This window comes from Sorex fumeus, unplaced genomic scaffold (assembly GCF_029834395.1).
Source record: "Sorex fumeus unplaced genomic scaffold, SorFum_2.1 ptg000009l, whole genome shotgun sequence".
Classification (NCBI taxonomy): Eukaryota; Metazoa; Chordata; class Mammalia; order Eulipotyphla; family Soricidae; genus Sorex; species Sorex fumeus.
The window spans coordinates 7,208,293-7,221,007 of NW_026606066.1; the positions used below are offsets into that span (position 1 = coordinate 7,208,293).

At 58.3% G+C, this 12,715-nt stretch overlaps 2 protein-coding genes across 3 annotated transcripts in view; one reads left to right on the forward strand and one right to left on the reverse strand.

Annotated features, from left to right (window-relative positions):
- The window catches only part of LIMS2 (LIM zinc finger domain containing 2), a 33,043-nt gene that overhangs the window by 955 nt on the left and 19,373 nt on the right, over positions 1 to 12,715 (reverse strand). For both annotated transcript variants that reach the window (XM_056110349.1, XM_056110348.1), the window contains exons 3-9: positions 12,008 to 12,074; positions 11,672 to 11,792; positions 3,199 to 3,348; positions 2,440 to 2,590; positions 1,572 to 1,664; positions 974 to 1,022; positions 798 to 873 (exon numbers count right to left, since the gene is read on the reverse strand). In XM_056110349.1, coding sequence (XP_055966324.1) covers positions 798 to 873; positions 974 to 1,022; positions 1,572 to 1,664; positions 2,440 to 2,590; positions 3,199 to 3,348; positions 11,672 to 11,792; positions 12,008 to 12,074 — 707 coding nt within the window. The remainder of the gene's footprint in view (positions 1 to 797; positions 874 to 973; positions 1,023 to 1,571; positions 1,665 to 2,439; positions 2,591 to 3,198; positions 3,349 to 11,671; positions 11,793 to 12,007; positions 12,075 to 12,715) is intronic.
- On the forward strand, positions 6,582 to 9,771 carry GPR17 (G protein-coupled receptor 17). Its single transcript, XM_056110350.1, has 2 exons — positions 6,582 to 6,602; positions 8,540 to 9,771. Exon 2 carries the CDS (start codon positions 8,609 to 8,611, stop codon positions 9,626 to 9,628), a length of 1,020 nt encoding a protein of 339 aa, XP_055966325.1. The 5' UTR covers positions 6,582 to 6,602; positions 8,540 to 8,608; the 3' UTR covers positions 9,629 to 9,771.

A 12,715-nucleotide genomic window follows, 5' to 3' on the forward strand; every position in this document is an offset into this window, starting at 1 on the left:
TGCTCCCTGTCTCTGAGTCAGGCCTCCACCCCCCCTCGGAGGACCTGTTCCGGCCAAGACCCAGGGCGTTCCCAGCCTCAGGACACCGTGGGCAGGAGACAGGCCTCTAGGCTGCCCTTCCCTTCCAGAGGCTTCCAGATTCTGACACTGCAGAAGCCTCCATAGGCCCCACTGTCCTCAGAAAGCCGGACTTGGTCAGTGCCTCGCCCAGTCAGCCCGCACCCCTCTGGGCCTCCTGGCTGGGTCAGCTGGCTTACCCCGGTTGGCCCTTTGGCCCAGGTGTCTGCTCCTTTTTTTTTTTTTTTTAATTTTTTGGTCATACCTGGCGATGCACAGGGGTTACTCCTGACTCTGCACTCAGGAATTACTCCTGGCGGTGCTTAGGGGATCATGTGGGACCATATGGAATGCTGGGAATCCAACCTGGGTCGGCCACATGCAAGGCAAACACCCTACCCACTGTGCTATTGCTCCAGCCCCATGGAGTCTGGTCTTGCCTCGGTGGGGCCCAGTGTGCCGGTGGGTATGTGAGGGGCTCCTATCATTCCTCTAACTGAGTCTGGGGGCCCCCTCCACCTGCTTTCAAGGGGGCCGCCCCCTTGTTCCCTCTGTATCCCCAGGCCTGGCCTTGGGGAACTTCAGGGAAGGATGCGGGGAGAAGCTGCTGGAAAGTTCACTCAAACCTGAGCCTCCCTCCCCTCCCACACCCCGTCCTCCCAGCCCATATGGGACAGGAGGAGGGAGGTCCAGGGACAGTCCCGCTATGCCCGCAGGGCCCGGGGCCGGCGCACACTCACTTCAGGGTGAGCTTGCTGTTGCAGGTGGAGCAGGAGAAGCAGTTCACACACCAGGCCTTGTTGAGGGCTGACACCACTGTTGAGGAGCAGAGGCGGACGCGCTCAGCCGGCCTCTCCCAGCTGGGCCTGCAGCTGGAGCGCGGGCAGGGGTGGGCACAGGGACAGAGGAGCCTTACCGTCCCCCTCGATCACATGGCTGCAGTTGTAGCAGACGTCCCCAAAGAGCTGCACACAGACAAGAAATGTCCATGGGGTGCCAGAGCAGGAGCCAGCACCACCAGCCCTGCCCACTCCCCACTGCCCGCCCCCTCCCCCACCGGCTGGACACCCTTAGGCACCTGCCTGTCAGGACACAGCCTCGGGCCTGAGGGAAGTGCACCTGCATACTACACACCACCGCCATCAGAACCCTCCTTGGGAAGCCCCTCAGGGTGGGGGCTGAGGAAAGGCCCTTTGGCTCCCATTTGAAGACTGAGAGGGTGTTGGCTGTGACTGAGTCCCTGTCTTCTTGAAGCTGGCCTCACATATCTCTCAGGCCCCACAAAGGACCTGGGCCATGGGGCACTCAAGCCAGGTGAGGCCTACCCTGATTCCAAGGCCCTGAGCTGGAAGCAGATGTGATGGACAGGTGCACCTACCAGAGGCGCTGACCCCACATTCTCTCCTCCCACGGCTTACCTCCCCCTGGAGCCCTCCCCTCTGTGGGCGCCCACCACCCCTCCGCCCCATGGCCTCGTCTGTCTGTCAGCTCGTCCCGCGGGCCCTGCGCCTCACCTGGTTGTAGTGGGTCTCGCAGTACGCCAGCCCCTTCTTCTCATAGTGCCGGTGGCCCAGGAATGGCTTCTCACACTTGGCACAGACGAAGTGCTGGAAGGAATGTGTGTGTGTGTGTGGGGGGGGGGGGGGGAGAGTGTCAGGGTTGAATAGTGACCTAGGGGACAGGCAGGAAGGGGGTGGAGGGCGTCCCTGGGCTCACGGCGGGCAGTGGGACTGACACCTCCATGGACTGTGGGGTCAACAGACCCAGTTCCTCTCCTAAGGCAGGGCAACACGAATGTCCCTATCCTCTCCGGCTCACTCTCTGCTGAGTGTTGGCCGAGGTGGGTGTCCTGGGACCTGTGTCTGGGGAGCCCCGTTTGCAGGTGATCAGGAGCATCTTCCCACTTGGTGAAGATTTCCTGTGTGAGGGAGTTGCGGGTCTGTACCGCCTTCTCTTAGAGGCCAGCTGAGGCAGAGCTCCAGGTAACAGAAGACCCCCGTCCAGATGGGAGTCTGTGAGGGTGTGCAGGGACCACAGTGCCGGGCTGAAGGTCCAGACAGCTGACCTGGGGTTATACAGCCAGTTCTGTCCACCAGGCACCCGAGACCCATCGACCTCACAGGTTTCCTAATGCTTTGGGAATGGAAGACCTGTGGTCAAAGGCAGGGTGGTGGTCTGTGCCCAGTCTCCAGGCTCCCCAGGGTAGGGGTGGGAATTCCCCAGGAAAAAGGTTCCTGCTGAGAAGCAGCCCCCTAAGCTGTGTGGGGGTGAGTGGAGCCAGAGATCGGGGGGATGGGGGTTGGGGGGGACGGCTTGAAGGCTGCGCTCACTCACACTGGGACTGAGCTGACCTATCTGGGGCTGTGGGCTGACCCCGCTCACCTCCACGTGCCACTGCTTGCCCAGTGCATTGACCACGCGGCCCTCGATGGGCCGGCGACAGGCCCCGCAGATGGGGACGCCCATCTTGTCATGGCAGGGCAGACAGTAGAGCTCGCCCTTCAGCTCCCGGGCCTCAGCGGTCAGCTCCTTCCTGGAAGACATCAAGGAGCCCTGGGTGGCGAGGCAGCAAGGGGCCAGCTGAGCCCCTGCAGCCCCCTGCTGAGAGGCCTGCTGTGTCCCAGCACAGCGCCCAGGGCAGCAGCCGGCCCTTTGATCTCTCTCTTGGTGGGGGGGACTTCCTGTGTCCCAGACAGGCCCCGGGCACAGAATTCCCGCATGCACAGCCCTGGCAGAAGGCGGCCTGTGTGCTGCGCTGAGAGGCCAGTCTGTTCTCCAGGCTCTGGTGTCCCGCCAGTCGCAGAGGGGTCGTCCTGCAGCCCCTCACCCCCCTCCTCCCTCCTCCGCACCTTCCTCCCCCTTGAAGGAAGGTCCACACCTTCCATTCTTCCCCCTCAGCCACCCCCCCCCCCCCCCCCCCCCCGGGCCAGCCAGGCCTCATGCAAATTCTCACGGAGAGGAGTGTCCTGTGCAGGTGACTTCTGGCCCCGTTCTCCTTCTATCCTGCACCCCCACTTTCCAGACAGCCCCTTTGCCTGTCTGCCTGCCTGCCTGCCTGCCTGCAGGCTCACCCTCTCCTGCTCCAGTGCTGCCCAGGTTGGGGGCACGTGACCTTCTCCGTCCCCCACTTCCTCAGCGTACCCGCAGTTGGTGCAGTTGAAATGGTCAGGGTGGTAGGCATCGCTCTTGTACATGAGGGGCTGCTCGTCCATGACCTGGTGGCAGCGCTGGCAGATGTACTTGCCCAGGCCCTTGGCTTTCTCCCGGTTGTGGCATGGCCGGCACAGGTGCCTGCAGGAGGCAAGGTGAGGTGTGAGGAGCAGGCAGCCATTCTTGCTCCTTGGGAGGGGCGCCCTGAACCCCTTCCTGTGGCCCCAGGTGGCAGCACAGTGAGCCCAGCCCAGCAGTGCCATGGCAGGCAGGCACCCCACAGACATGAGGGGTCTCTGCATAGCAGAACTGACCATACCAGAATGTGGACGGGGGCCAGCTTTGTCCCCAGAGCCAGGGCTAGAAGAAAGTCTTCCTTTTCTGCTTTCTGCTCTTGCTGAACCCAGGCATCGTTCTGAAATAGATGCTTATTTATATTGCTCAAAATTTGTTTTAGTCTGCCAGTCTTTAAAAACACGTGTGATAACAGTGACCCTAAGACTTCACTTTGCCTCGCAGAGATGCCAAGAGACACCAGGTCCTGGGGGCCCACTCAGCCCTTCCTTTGGGGTATGCCAGACAAAGAGGGACCCGAACATCCACAGGCTCTTTCTGTCCCCCAGAACAAGCAGGGCTGTGTAAGACAGAGGCCCCGAACCGGGAACTGTCGCCACAGAGTCTTTTTTTGTGAAGACGCAAGTGATTTCTGATGCCGATCGCGGCCTTGGGCAACAGCTGTGGTCTCTGCTCAGGGAAATCAAAACGGGTTCTGTTTCCTGAAACCTCCAAGGTGACAGGAATTAGGATTCAAAGTCTCTAGTCAAAGATGTACAAAGACAGCCAGAGCTGGACCCCATCACTCACAAGCAGATCAGGATCCCCCAACCAGGTGTGAGGGGAGGGCAAATTCTAGATACCAGGCACGGCTGACTCCGGACCCATGCCTGTGACCACAGTGCTACCATAAGCATCACTCTGCCCTCGGCTCAGGCTGTGGCCTCTTATCCCCAGCAGCGGGTGTGATGGCTGGCCGGCCCAGTGTGCGCCCAGGAGCTACTCATTGTGTTGCTGGCTCTCACCAGTTTTGTTTTCTTTTTGCTTTTTGGGTCACACCCGGTGATGCACAGGGCAAACTCCTGGCTCTTCACTCAGGAATTACTCCTGGTGGTGCTCAGGTGGTGCTCAGGGGACCATATGGGATACTGGGGATCGAACCTGGCCCAGCCGCATGCAAGGCAAACGCCCTACACGCTGTGTTATCACTCCAATCCCTCTCACCCGTATTTTGCTAGATCCCTGGTGCCTGCTCAGAGCAGGAGCCCAGGATGAATGTACTGGAACTTGAAGGAATGAATGATGGCAAAGGGCACTGTGGGCATCACCTTTCCATGGCAATTTGGACAGATGGCGACTGGGACAGTTTCCCGACCTGTTTCTCAGCCTGATGTGGTCTGCGGATGAAACCTTTGGTTGAAGGCTTCATTGTGTGATGAAGATTTGATCCCTTTCAGTCTCCAGATCCCTGATATCCCATGGGCTTTGTCCAGCCCACCCTCACCTAGAACTCCTGTGTCCCTGGCTCCATGGGGGCCAGGGTGGGGAGCTAGTCTCCACATCAGGTCTGAGGCAGAGCCCATCCTTCTAGCAACACTCCAGAGCTGCCCCTGGCCAGGACACCTCCCCACCAACTCGAGTCTCTGTCTTGGGCATGGCATTTCTCCCCAGCACCTCACCCCCAGTTCTGGTGACTCCTCTTGGCAGGAGAACATTCAACGCATGCAGAGTAACTTCTGTTTCAAAGTTAGAGAAATTTGCAATAGCCAATGCTTTTATAACCAATAAAAGAAATGTCAAGGTCAGGGCAGCAGTCAGAGGTGATTTTAAACCAGCTTGAACCAGTTCTTCCAGTCATTCATGCCAAGATGGAAAGGGACCATGTCCTACTCCACACAGACACCCACCCACTGGCTCACAAGTGAGATGGAAATAAAGAGGCTCCTGAGAAGGGATCCCAGTGGGAATTCCTGAGAAGGAATCTTGATAGATGTGCCCCAGCACCAATGCAAAGGCAGCCTGCAGATATTTTTTCCCAGAGAGAATGGACATGAAAACTAAGAATTCTAGTTTCAAGGAGATACAGAAATAATGGACCCCTCTGTCCTCTGCCCCACCCCCCATATACAGACACACACACACACACATACACACACAAACACACATACTTAAGGCTTGGAGACACAGTTAGACAGAATAATAGCACATGCCTTGTTTTAAAATCTGTCTCTGCCACATTCTAGTGATTTCTCTTTGGCGAGTGATTTTATCTCACCAAGTCTCAGTTTCCTTGTCTGTAAAGTAAACAAATATCCCATCAGCACAGGATTTTGTGAAAAATAAAATAAAATTTTACATAGCACAGGTGTTAAGTCCTTCTCAAGACAGCAATGTGCACTTCCCTCCAATGTTCTTCCTAAGGGAATGAAAAGTTTTTGGAAAGCAGGAACTGTAATTTGGTTTTCTGACACCCCTTTAGGAGGACAGGAGGAGCCAGCTTTGTGCACACAGTCTCAGGTGCAGCCCCCTCCGAGCATGAAGCCAACCTCAGGAGACGTCTCAGGGGCCAGCGACCTGTGGGCTGCAGAACTCCGCACGGTATCTGGACCACAGGAGAAGCCCTCAGAGGCAAGGGCTGGGTCTCCCGCGGGTCTCCAGGGCTGAACTGCTTGCCCAGAGACCCAGACAGCGCCCCATTATGAGGCGGTTTGCAGCTGTGTCCCGCGGGAGATAAAGGCCGTGATTTATTCTGCACGTCTGAACGGAGCCTAATTATACGGGGCAGGACACAAGAACTCTACAGCGAGTGTCCTGAAAGACTCCCCTCTCTTTCCCCCAACAAGACTCCTCAGCCTGCCCTCCTCCCCATTCACAAGACCCTCCTCTGCTGGGGTGGCGAGAGGGTTTGGGAGCCTGGGTTGGTTGCTCTGGCAGCAGGCCCCTCCCTGAGCCCCCATTGGTAGGAAGCAATTGGGGGGGGGGCCTGAAACATCCTGTTGTGTTAGTCCTGGCCAGTGCCCCCACCCAGCCCGCGCCCACTCCACTGCTTCGAGGACAGCCGCACACTCAGCTTCTGTGACACTCGGGGGCCAAGCTGCAGTGGGGGTGGGGCCCCGGGAGTGGGGACACTGGAATATTCACAGGCTGATGGCAGCAGAGGCAGCCCTGGAGGAGTGGCCCACCACATACAAAAAAAATAAGACCCCTTGGGAATGAAGCCTCCTTTCAGGGTGGCAGGGGCTGGAGTCTCTCCTCCCCTCCTTAAATAGCTGCCTCCCACCAGCCACCCCACAGAGGAAGCCCGCGGCACCCACTGACCCCTGCCACTGGACCCTGGAGAGGTAAGGGCTGGGCTGGGTGGCCAGGAGGGGAACTCAGGGGCCAGCTCAGGAGCGACTCAGGGAGGAGCCCCTGTGGGAGTATCCCGATGGGCCGTGACGGGTGCCTGGCTGGCTGTCCCCATCTGGGTTACAGGGCAGAGGACAAATTAAGCACAGTGCCTTGGGGGTCTCCTGCATGGTTGGTCTCCGTGAAGACCCTGCTCACCCTCATGGAGGGAGGTCCTGCCTTGTCACTGAGGGTCTTGTCTTTCCGTTCTGCACTGGGCCCGGAGTGATGCCAATGACTTGAGGAGGTGGCCCCTGGGCTGGCGGGTCACACATGAGCTTGGAGACCTAGTCACAGACATGAGGCCAGGGTCCCTGATCTGTCCTCTGAGGCCAGGGTCATGTCCCTACTTAACTGACTGACCCTGGTAGGTCAGAGGGTTCTGAACCTTGACTTACCACCCTGGAAGGAGGGCCTGCTGTGAGCTGTGCACAGCCCCTCTCCTCTGCAGGCTGGTCTCCTGGCAGTCAGGAGGGGCAGCTTGGAGTGGCGGGTGCCCTTCTTAGTCAAACAAACACCTCAGTCACTTGTCCCCAGCCTCCTGCAGGCCTTCCCCAGGCACACAGGGTGCAGAGACTGGACGCTGGTCAGCCTGACAGTCCAGCATACCCATACACTGGGCTTCTGGCCCCACTTCCTAAACCAAAGGTGGGCAGCCCAGTCTGCTCACCATCCTATTTCTCCATCCTCCCATCCTCCTCCTCTCTGAGCAACTGCTCTAACTGGCCTGTCACTGCACCCCTGAACCACACCAGTTTTCCTGCCAGCCAGCCGGCTAGAGGTTAGAGGTCAGGACCGACCATCTGCAAGGGGTCTACAGGGCATCTGCCCCAGTCTGCTCCCCAGCACTCAGGGTAGAGCAGGATAAGGATGCGACCAAGTTGCTGAGGATACAGGTCTCATGTCCCCTTCCCTGATGCTTGGGGCTGGCTTCTCTCCCTCTAGTGCTTCTGTGGCCCAGCCTGCCTGGTAGAGAGTATGGCTTCTGGGAGGTGGATCTTCCAGGAAAGCCCCCCAAACTGTGCTACAGGCGAGGGTCCCCCAGGCAGAGGGTGGCAGGATGGAGACTGCCCTAGCCCCACGGTCCTACCCTCTCCTGCCCACACTCCCACTTTGGGGGCAGCAGGAGAGATGGCAAAGAAGGTTCCCTGGAGGGGAGAGCGGTGCTGCAGTCTGGGAAACACACTCATGGCTGGTGCAGGCTCAGGGTTGCATGGTTGAGGGGGCAGGGAGGCTGAAGAGCTGCAGGCTAGGGAACAGTCAACCCACCCAGACCCATTCAGCTAGTGTACCTGGGGTGCAGGAAAGAAAAAGAGGAGGTCCTCCGGCCCCCATTCCCCTCTCCCAACCATGACTAAAGAAAGGAAAAATCTCAGGATGAGACCCTGCAAAGTGAAAACCATCTCCCAGTTTTTATCTTGGTAGCTTTCGATCACACACATCCAAGCCCCACTCCCTGGAAGCCCTGTAAGAAGCTTGAAAACCACTGCCTTATCAGATGTGCAAATTCCCAAGGAAATTTGAGATGTCCTCCCGTCTCTCCTGACCCTCAGAAGGGGGTGCACCCTCCTCTCCCCACTGTGACTCTGTCCCCACAGAATTTGACAGAGGGTTTCTAAGACCCTAGCCTGACGCCCAGCCCTTGTGCATGTGGTAGGGATACAGCAGCCCTGCCAAGCTCCACGCCCTGGTTTGCTTTTCACTTTTTGCCCAAATCCAGAAAGTCTGCGACACGAGCCCATCTCCAGATGAACACTGAAGGTGCCTTCAGTGATTCGAAGACAGTGTCAGTGTGGAAAGAAAGTATCCTGGGGGTGGGGCTGGCTGGCACAGAAGGCCACAAAGGGCAGCTTCTGGACCTCCACAGAGGGTGACACCTCACTGGGTCCAGGCTCCCTGGGACCCATTTCTTTACTCCCTTCAGGCACATCCTCAGTCGAGCTCTGTTTCCGGCCGAAGCATGAATGGCTTCGAGGTGGCCTCCCCAGGTCTGACCGCCAATGCTTCCCTGGCCTCCGCTGAGCAATGCGGCCAGGAGACGCCACTGGAGAACGTCCTCTTCGCCTCCTTCTACCTCCTGGATTTCATCTTGGCTTTCGTTGGCAATGCCCTGGCCTTGTGGCTGTTCATCCGGGACCACAAGTCGGGCACGCCAGCTAACGTGTTCCTGATGCACCTGGCTGTGGCTGACTTGTCCTGTGTGCTCGTCCTGCCCACGCGCCTCGTCTACCACTTCTCTGGGAACCACTGGCCGTTTGGGGAGATCCCCTGCCGGCTCACCGGCTTCCTCTTCTACCTCAACATGTACGCCAGCATCTACTTCCTCACCTGCATCAGCGCTGACCGCTTCCTGGCCATCGTGCACCCCGTCAAGTCTCTCAAGCTCCGCCGGCCCCTCTACGCCCACCTGGCCTGCGCCTTCCTCTGGGTGGTGGTGGCCGTGGCCATGGCCCCGCTGCTCGTGAGCCCGCAGACCGTGCAAACCAACCACACGGTGGTCTGCCTGCAGCTCTACCGGGAGAAGGCCTCCCACCATGCCCTGGTGTCCCTGGCCGTGGCCTTCACCTTCCCCTTTGTCACCACGGTCACCTGCTACCTGCTGATCATCCGCAGCCTGCGGCAGGGTCCCCGGGTGGAAAAGCGCCTGAAGAACAAGGCCGTGCGCATGATTGCCATGGTGCTGGCCATCTTCTTGGTGTGCTTCGTGCCCTACCACGTCAACCGCTCCGTCTACGTGCTGCACTACCGAGGCCGCGGCACCTCGTGCACCGCCCAGCGTGTGCTGGCCCTGGGCAACCGCATCACCTCCTGTCTCACCAGTCTCAACGGGGCGCTCGACCCGGTCATGTACTTCTTCGTGGCCGAGAAGTTCAGAGAGGCCCTGTGCAAACTGGTCTGTGGGAAACGGCTCTCGGGCCCGCCCCCCAGTTTCGAAGGCAAAACCAACGAGAGCTCGCTGAGCGCCCGGTCGGAGCTGTGAGAGTCAGGGGCACCCGCACCAGGGTGCGGTGGCACCCAGATCCACGAAGGGGAAATTCACCTCTTCTCCAGCTCATCCCCTGCCCCTTCCCCTCCAACTATGGGAAAAGAAACCGGAAGCTTGGGGCGTCACTGTCTTGTCCCCCCACCCTCACCCCTGAGTGACACCCATCTCCCCCACTCCAGCTCCAGCCAGTTTTACTGCTGTGGCATCTTTCCACATACCACTGGCCATGTGTGAAAAGACTGAAGGCCACGGAGGCGCAGATCCCTAAGAGTTGGTGGTTAGCTGCTGCCCCTCTGCAGACGGCACTGCACCCCGCCCCCACTACAGAAACCAGATACTTGGTGACTTCATCCACAGCAAATGGGGGGGTGGGGGTGAGGAGGCCCAAGGATCCCTCCCCAACAATGAGTGTCTTTCTTCCCCAAGTGCCTCCTGCTAGGCTCTCAGCCTTTTTTCCCACTGGAGAGAGGCATGAGCTTGAGGCTCCACAGAAAGTTCCTCAGCAGGCAGAAGCAAATAACCCCCCAGAAAAAGAAAGGGGTTTGAGGTAGAGAGTTGGATATTTCCTAGGAAGTTCAAGAAAGTGCTCTGAGGTCCCTTTGTGGTGACTTGGCCAGGAGACTTGTGCATTGAAGGGCTACAAAACCTATGTTTGATTGCTGAGCACTCAAAGTATATTCCATGCGGGTCAGCAGGTGACCTCCAGGGAATGTGGCCCAAGAGCTCAATGTGGGGTTCCCCACCCTCCTCCTGCCAACCCACAAGCAGATCTGCCCTGACAATCCCTGGAGCTTCTATGGAATTCCATGCAGATCTGCTTCCTCTGGAGTTTGGGTTGGGTACCCTGCATAGGTCATGGTCACAAGACTGGAGTTTTGTCACCATCAGAAGACACAGAAAGTAGGGAGAAGGGCCTGGTGTGTGTCTAACTCCGTCCCATCAATGGGCGTCCTGACCCCTTGCCTGCCCAGTAGCCACCACCAGCCTTGGTGCCGACCAAGCTGGAAGCTCTCTCACTTTATTGGGTGGCATGAAAGACCCTAATGATCTTGGGTGGCTGAAGAGTAGGCAGAGCGGCAAGAAAGGGGGGCATGACATTGAAAGGTACTGAGAAACCAGAGGGGAGCCACAGGGACCCCTGGGCCTGGCTGGGCGGAGGTCACAGGGACCCCTACTGCTCTGCAGAGTGGGGAACAGAGTAAAGGTGGCAGTTGTGCCTGCTGTTGGCGCTGCAGAGAACTGCATTGGGAGGAAGCCCAGTGGCATTTTGAACCTCCGGGATGTGTAGGAAAGGAAAAGGGGGCGGGCGAAGGGAAACAAAGGCAACAGGCTCTTGCTCCAGTGGTTGGTCAGGTGCCCGCCCTAAAAAGGAAAAAGGGTATGCAACAGGGCTGCCCCTAGAATCTACTCCGGAGGAAGTAAGAGGTACCATAGGTGTAGGACAGATGTAGGACATAGGATGGAGAGAGAGGAGCCGTTGACAGAAAAATGGCCAGTGAATTGATGAGTGTATTGGGACCCCCTTCATCCAAACTACAAGGAGGGAGGTGGAAGTTTGGGGTCAGCAGCAAGGAGAGGCCAACTTGCTGTGCGACTCCAAGTGCGACTCCAAGTCCCTCCTAAGACTCCGCTCTGCCTTCCCCCAGGTTGCCTTCTGTCAACTCCAGACCTCCCCATCAGCCTGCATGCTCTCTCTCCAGCCTTGTGAATTCTTATTAGGCGACTGTGTGTGGGGAGGGGTGCTCCCAAGTAGTGCTCAGGGGCCTGGAACATTCTTGGTGATATCTGACCAACGGGGCTGGACCCTTCAATGGTGGAGTATATCTGGTGGGGCTTGGGTGTCCATGCTATGCTGGGGGATCAAACTCAGGTCCTTGCGCACCATCCCTGACCCCTTAGCTATCTCCCAGGCCCTATTCAGCTTCATTTCTTACCAGCAGGTTTTGGTAAGACAAAAGGCCATGGACAAAACACAGTCTTCCAAACCCAGCTGATGGGGACGGGGTTGTGTTCTCCTGTCCTGGACCAACCTCTCACCTGCCCGCATTCTTCACGAAGCCCAGGTCAGCCAGCTCCGCGTCACACAGCTCGCAGCGGAAGCAGCCCGGGTGCCAGTTGTTGTTCATGGCCTTGATGACACGGCCGATGATGAACTCACCTGGAGGAGAGAGGTCCCTGCTCACCTGGGCGGAGCACCAGCTGCCCTGCTTCTCTCCACAGGACTCTCCCAAGACAGATGTCGGGCACCCTCTGAGAGCTGGGCCAGGTCTTGTCTGCAGGGGCTCAGAGCTGGGGCTCAGAGAGTGGTGGTGAGGGAAGAGCCCCCTGCCCCCATCTCCCCAGGCCCAAGGACTGTGCTGCGCCAGCTCTTACCGCAGGATCCGCAGCATGGAGCAAACAGCATCTGGAAATCGTGTTCACAGTACTTTCGGCCTTCGAACTGCAAATAGGACCAGCAGAGAAAAGGTGACCAACCAGAGTCAACTTCACAGAGCTGCTCTGCTGGGCTCTGGCCCATGAGGCCCTGACTTGGGTTCAGGCTGGACATAGCTCCTCTTTGTACAAGGGCTAAGGCTGCAGGGGGAGGGGCACCCACCCCTCCTCCAGAGAGGATTTCCTGGGGCAGAAGGCTCAAGGAGGTGCAGGGTAACTGGGACAGACCGGAGACAGAGGGTGTTTCAGAGGGAGAGCGGCAAGTTCCGGATGCGGGGATGGGAGGAAGCTGGGACGCATAAGGGCGACGGTCTCACGGAAACTGGGCACTCACTCCAATGGCCACTTCTCACAGCTGCTGCCTGAGGATCGGGGCCCTTGTTGGTCCTGGGAGCAAGTGGAGGACTGGGAAGTGGGGTGAGGGGAGCGTGGGCCGGGAGGGCAGGATGAAGTTTCTAATGTTTGTGTCCTTCTGCTCAATTTCCTGTGTTTGCCACGTGTGAGAAATCCGTTTCCCCCAGAGGCCATACAAGACACAGGGAGAGGAAAGAGAAGGGGGGCACAGAGGAAGAGCTCAGGGTGAGCCTGAGAGGGAATTCTGATTCCTCCCGCCAGAGGGAGCCGGTGTGGACACCAGCAGGCAATCAA

What these genes read in the sequence shown, in the direction of transcription:
- GPR17 (XM_056110350.1), top strand. Translation starts at nt 8,609, where the DNA reads ATGAATGGCTTCGAGGTGGCCTCCCCAGGTCTGACCGCCAATGCTTCC.